The sequence below is a fragment of the Erigeron canadensis genome, chromosome 9 (genome assembly GCF_010389155.1).
Source record: "Erigeron canadensis isolate Cc75 chromosome 9, C_canadensis_v1, whole genome shotgun sequence".
NCBI lineage: Eukaryota > Viridiplantae > Streptophyta > Magnoliopsida > Asterales > Asteraceae > Erigeron > Erigeron canadensis.
In genome coordinates, this window is record NC_057769.1 from 36,221,029 (window position 1) to 36,228,288 (window position 7,260).

The window sequence follows — 7,260 nt, forward strand, 5'->3', positions numbered from 1 at the left end:
TTTACAACATGGGCAATATATTGGGTGCCAATAATATCATGTAAACATAAGTGATTCAAATACTAAAGTTCATTGCTTATTCCTTCTACTGCATCGGGTTGGTCCTACCTGCCGTCGCATAACTGGGTTGAGGAAGGGTTGGGGTTGGGCGGGTTTATAAGCCACTGAAAGATTTCGAAGGGTTGGGTGAAACAGCGGCATATTTTCAAATTTTGTTTAGCCCCCTAAACTTTTATTAGTTTACAAAGTAGTTATTAAGTTTAGTTATAATCCAGAGTTGTTAATATAAAATGTACTCGTATATTTTGTTTAAGATTGTATATTTTATTTTTATTATAAACGAGATATGTACCCGGGCGTTGCCCCGGGTGACAATATTTTTGTTTTATCCGGTCACATTTAAATTTATAATAATATATATATTAATATTGATAAACGATATTTTCATAAGTATAAATATGATATGTGAGAAACTAACAATTCCGATATTGTGTTACAAATATATAATATATGAGAAGCTAACGCTTATAAGAAATATAAATATGTCAACGGTATGATATCAATATAGATCAATAATTTCGATAATAGGTGTATCATATATATTATACACAATATCAAAATGTTTTATCAGATTTAAAAAAATAAATATAGAATAATTAAGTTAATGTTGTTCAATGAGGTTGATGACCTATTGATAAGTGTTTCACAATGTGATTAGAGTCACCTTTTACATTTATAGTAGTGGATTATTAAAAACATTTTCCGATACATTCGGGTAATATGCGGGTAACAGTATTATAGTTTGCTATTTTTAAAGAAAAGGAGAAAAAAAACGTAATTTTGGAAATGAAATGAAGTAAAAATTAACTACATGATTTGATTTAGATAAATATCTATAAAGTTTTAAAATTTTCGATTAATTTCTAACATTTTAAAAAGTTAATATTATGTTGCTGTACATCTAATTTGGGCTAAGGCACATTAATAAAAAACATGGAGGGCGTTAAGAGTAGAAAAGGGAGAAGAGCAAGTGGATACAAACCCGAGGACCAAGTGTAAAATAGAAGACGCTTTTCAACTTCGCCAAATTATATCTTTGTTTACAATTCCTATTCTTTAGCTATATATTGAGTATTTAAAGTTAGAAAAAAAAATAAAAAAATGACACGCACTTCCGTACTTCCAGTTTTATCTATGTATAATAAAAGGAAAATGATAAATCTTTCAATCAAAATAGCCTAATAATCTTTACCTTTACTCTCTTATAAAGAAAATCACCATTTTTTATTTTAGGTAATTCTATCTTTAAATTATTAGAATTACTTTTGACTTTTTATGTATTGTCTTTAATTAATTACATTCTAAACCTTTATTTTAATTATTAACATTTTAAGCCTTAATCTTCTAAATTTCCCGTTATCACAATTACATCAACCTACACCGCCACCACCGCCAATAGTACCATCAACGACACCACTATACCACTTTCCCCACCGTCACCGCATTGAGTAGGTACTATACTTGTCCTCTTAAAACATTAAAATGGTGACATGTGATATTATTAGGTTATTTGGTTAGGAGAATTACATTTTTCTAAATAAAATTCTAAAATAACGAGCATTTATTACCATTGAGATATATATATATATATACATATATGGGAAAGATAAAATGATTCCTCCTAAAAAAAGTCCAAAAAAAGTCCATGTAATTTACATATGTGTAAGTTAACTCCGACCACCACCATGATTTTTCGGCCACCGCGTCGCTGGAAAATCATATGTAAGTTAACTTACACATGATTTTCTGGTGGGTCCGTCGCCGGAAAATCTTAGTGTTTTTACAAAAAAGTCTTATATATCGTAGTAGATGATGATGGTGGTGTGTAAGTTACGAAAATCAATGGACTTTTTTTAGACTTTTTTTAGCTGGACTTATTTTATCTCACCCATATATATATGGGTTAGTTATTGTAAAACAAGTATTATAGTAAAACAAATAAGACAAGATCTTGACCCTTAGATCATGATAAAATTGATGCACGGAGATTCACATATATACTGATACACGATGATTTTGATGATGCACAATGATTGTTAGTGAAGGAAAATCTATTGTTTTATTTGTTTTACTTTAATACTTGTTTTATTTTACCTAGAACCTATATATATATATATATTTTATATATATTAAAAAAAGGTCTGGATTTACGTGCAAAGAATAGTAACTTTTTTATTTTTTTTTATTTTTACCACAGTAGTTTAACTATTTACCCTTTTAGCACTATACTTTTAACTTTTTGTATTTCTTACACTTTCACTATAGCATTTTAACATCTTACAGTTTTAAGATTAAACTTTTATGCGAACTATTTTACTTTCACACTAACCTTTTATTTTATTATTATTTTCACCACAATATTTTAACTCGTTACACTTTGGTACGAGGAAACATGTAAAGAATAGTAAGCTTTTATTCTTTTTATTTTCACCACATACTTTAAGCCTTTACACTTTAATACAAAACTTTTAAACTTTTTAAATTTTTTTTTTTAATTTTCACCACAACATTTTAGCCTCTTACAATTTTAGCACCTTTACACTTTTAGCACTAAACTTTTAACTACTTTCACTTTCAAACAAACTTTTTATTTTTATTTCTACCACAATACCTTAACTCTTTACATTTTGGTACGGCGAAACGTGTAAAGAATACTAAACATTTTATTTGTTTTTTTTATTTTCACCGCAATACTTTATGCCTTTATACTTTTAATACTAAACTTCATACTTTTTATTTTTCTTTTATTTTCACCACAATATTTTAGTCTCTTATAGTCTTAGCCCTAAACTTTTATGCAAACTACTTTCACTTTCACTCAAACTCTTTATCCTTTTCATTTTACTACAATACTTTAACTCTTTACCCTTTTAGCACCAAACTATTATACTATTTGATTTTCTTTTATTTTTCACCACAAATTTTACCCTCTTACACATTAAGCACTAAACTTTTATTCGAACTATTTTCACTTTCACACAAAACTTTTACTGTTCATTTTTAACTTACAAAATGTCAACTTTTGTTTTATTCTTAATCATTTAAATAATATATGTTTTCTTCAAAATGTTTATTGTTTTTTAATTAATCTCGATCCATGAACACATACTTATTTTTATAGATTTGAATAATTTTTTTTTGTTAGACTGTTTACAATTGTAATGTTTCCCGGGACAACGTCCGGAACTAGTAACAAAATAAAAGGTTTACATTGGTAGGGTTGAAAAAATCATGGTTGTCATTAAAGATGGTTGAAAAGGTTGGTAGGATGGGATAAAGAGATAAATGAATTGGCAAAATATTTTTTTTTTAACGGCAGTTAAACTATTTTATTAAAATAATGGATCAACTAGCAAGGCACTAGAGATCAAATTACAAAATCTAAATTACAACAAAATAAACATAATTTAGATCCATCTTGGAACTTTAACTGTTAAGGTTGTAAAAAGGTTGAATTGGCAAAATATTATTGGTGGGATATAAGGGAGTTGGGATTTTAGAAGTCATGACGCTCCCCTTAATTAGACTTGTTTGTCGACGGCCATTTCTATGTGTAACTGTGAGTATTTGTGGAAGCCATATTGTTTACTTGGTGGTGGTATTTGTGGAAAAAAATAAACAACATTCTGCATAAAACTATTGAAGAGTGCAACTTGGAGTCCTTTAATGCTATTGTAGCTATGGCTTTTCTTTCGATAAACAACAGAGATACGAAGAACAAAATGTCTTGGGAAGCTTGGATCGATCAACCTATCCAATGAATAGGTTTTGCATGTTTGGAGCCTTAGTTTAAGTTGTTGAGGTGTACGAGGGTAATTATTTGCTTTGGGCTGTTTCTCTATTCGTATTTTCTTTGTTGCAAAGGTCTTAGTCTTCCCCGTAACTTGTATGGGACCGTACCAAAAACATTTCGAAGTGAAAACCGGTGGCTCGGCCTTCAATAATAGGGTTTTTTCTTGTGTCTCGGGTAACTGTAATCGGCACAAGTTTTTTTCAACCCTTTTGCGGTCTTAGCAGTCAAAGTTCCGAGAAGAATCTAGTTGTGTAAATGGTGTATACTAGATTTGTACTCTTTGTATTTTGACCTCTAGTATCTTGTTAGATGGTCCTTTTTATTTTAATAAATTTATGCCGTTCTAATAGAAAAAATTGTGTAAGTGTGAGTTATTGTAGATAGACCAAAAGAATGAATAAAGGGATAGGTATAGGATAAACCAAAAGTGAGAGTTAAGGTAGATATAGCATAAATTCCTCCACCTTTCACTCCTTGAAAAAGACATAAAAAAATGGAGAATTCATCATCAATCTATAGCAAAATGGGAAGGTATGGTTTCAAGTAGCCTAACAAAAGCAACTGCAAATCAAATATGGCTTTTGTTCATAGACTTTTTTAACTTCCACAAATGGTTTCCCAATTTGTCTACTTGTTATGGGGTCCAAGGTACTAATGGCGAGGTCGGTTGCATACGCTATTGTGCCGGTTCCTCGTTACCTAATGAAGATGGTGGTGTTGATAAAGCTAGTTGGTCTAAGGAGCGGTTAGTAGCTGTTGACCCAAAGCAAATGTCCATGAGCTATGAGATGGTTGATTGCAACGTTGGGTTTAAGTCATATCTTTCGACGATCAAGGTGGTTTCAAATGGTGCTAATGGGTGCGTGGTTAACTGGTCATTTTCTATTAACCCTATTGAAGGGTTAACATATGTATATTTGGTCGAAAAGTATCAAAATGGCCTCGATCAAGCTACCAAGAAAATGGAGGATGCCTTGTTTTAGAAGAGCTAATTTTAAATTTTTGTTAGCGACTTGGACGGCCTTTCCATCAAGAACCAAAAGATGGAGAGTACTTCTAATGTATAAATGATCACAATGTTTGAAAATAAAATTACTACTCGTACTTTTTTAAGGCATATAGCGCTAAGGTTTGTTATTTTGCACTTTTGATTCCATTGGTTATGTAATCACTAGACTAGATAATTATTATTTTTTTATTTTTGGATCTTCATATGCTACTTATCAATTTTTTCGTCGGAAGTAAATCAATCGCGAGTAAGAAAATAATGGGTGATATTGGTATTAAATGTTAATTAGGGACGGGGAACCAAATTATAGACTATATAATGCATGGTCGGAACTTAACTTTTGTTGGTATCTGCTATTTAGTAAGATTAGAATCAGGATCTATTGTTTGTAATATCAATAACATCAGAAAAGTATTCATATTGGCTACTGCATACTCTAAATTGAATTCGCAAAAGAACTCCAATTTTCTTGTTGATACAAGAAGTTAAGAGTCCAAAATACGTAGGCTCGTTCTTTTTGTTTTCTCCGGACACGCACAGAAGTGACTGCACTCACCACTTTCAATCTGGAGATTATCTTGTAATGATATGGTCATCGAATCGTGACTCAAAAGTCAAAACATAACTCAAAATTTTCCACCTCATCAATCATCATTCATTTTGTATGTACGGTTTTTTTTTTAATAATGTAAATTGTTGTAATATAATATTCCGTAACTAATAACTTGATACATCCATTTTACTATAATTATTACCTATAATCATTAAATAACTTTGTTATAGATTCGATTTTTTTTACTTTTTTTTTTATTTTTTTTATTTTTAATTTTTTTTTTATCATTTCAAGATTTATATTTAGTGGTACCAAAAGAAAGAACTTTTATTTATCGCCTTTAAATCACTTGTATAATGTGAATTTATCTTTGTTCATACACTTTTTTAACATCCACAAATGTTTTCCAAATTTGTCTACTTGTGATGGGGTCGAAGGTACTAATAGCGAGGTCGGTTGCATACGCTATTGGCCGGTTTCTCATTACCAAATGAAGTTGGAGGTGTCAAGAAATTTAGTTGGTCTAAGGAGCGATTAGTAGCTGTTGATCCGGCCACATGTCATGAGCTATGAGATGGTTGATTGCAATGTTAGGTTTAAGTCATATTTTTCGGCGATCAAGGTGGCTCCCAACGGTGCTAATATATATGTGGTTAATTGGTCGTTCTCTGTTATCCCGATTCAAAGGTTAACGCATGAATATTTGGTTGAGGAAATTTCAAAATGTAAACAACAACAGAACAATCCCAGAATAAGATTAGATTTACTGACAAAAGAATAGCCGAATGAATGAATATTATCGATATGATATATATATATATAGATACAAAATTATATATATAAAAATTGAAAGAGTAGTACAGTCGCAAACAAAGATACTCTCAATTTCTGATGATTTTATTTTAGAATAAACACTTGCCCATTTATAGAGCATGAGAATACACGTTCAAAAGAAATAACAAAACTACCTATTCTTAAGGAATACTTGGTCATCACCAAAATATCCGATAACAAACTAGACCAAATCAAACTAAAAGAAACGTGCAGCAAATGACTAAGAAATATTCAAAACATGTGCAGTCCATGTGCAAGAACATGGCAGCAACTTTATTCTTCAACTAACACAACGGCTCTTTCAAATCCTTCCCTTAAACTAAAATATATGCATATTTTAGTTTAATCCTTTAAGCTCATAAACTCCAAGCAGCAACCTCATCTTCTCAAATGTATCCAATTTCACAGGTTTTGTCATCACATCTGCAACTTGATCCAAAGTGGGACAAAATGTGAGTTGTATTTTTCCATCATTCACCAAATTCCTCAGGTAATGATAACGAACATCAATGTGCTTTGTTCTCCTGTGCTGGACTGGGTTTCTTGATAATTTGATTGTCGAACTATTATCACATGCTATCTTGACTGTGCCCACTTCTGCTCCTCTGATCTCCTTTAACAGTCCCTTAAGCCACATACTATGACAAGCACAAGTTGTTGCAGCCACGTATTCCGCTTCTGTAGATGATAGAGTAACTATCTCTTGCTTTCTTGAGCTCCAACATATTGCAGCATTACTTAGCAGACACACATACCCCGATGTACACTTTCTATCTTCAGTATCACGGGCATAATCACTATCCGTGCATACCTTCAATTCAAACCCAACATTTCTTTTATAAAATAAACCAAAACTGTGGGTTTCTTTAACGTACCTTAGTATTCTTTTAGCCAAAGCATAGTGTTCTTCTCTAGGATCAGACATGAACCTCGAAATGAAGCTTACAGCATACATAAGATCTGGTCTTGTGACAGTCAAATACATGAGACTCCCAACTAGACTCTTATATT

At 31.3% G+C, this 7,260-nt stretch overlaps 1 protein-coding gene across 1 annotated transcript; it reads left to right on the top strand.

The window, feature by feature from the left end:
- Positions 1 to 4,386: 4,386 nt before the first annotated feature.
- On the top strand, positions 4,387 to 4,836 carry LOC122583737 (lachrymatory-factor synthase-like). The gene has a single exon (XM_043756113.1). It carries the CDS (start codon positions 4,387 to 4,389, stop codon positions 4,834 to 4,836), a length of 450 nt encoding a protein of 149 aa, XP_043612048.1.
- Positions 4,837 to 7,260: the final 2,424 nt, after the last annotated feature.

Coding starts and splice junctions, on each gene's coding strand:
- LOC122583737 (XM_043756113.1), top strand. CDS start 4,387: ATGGTTTCAAGTAGCCTAACAAAAGCAACTGCAAATCAAATATGGCTT.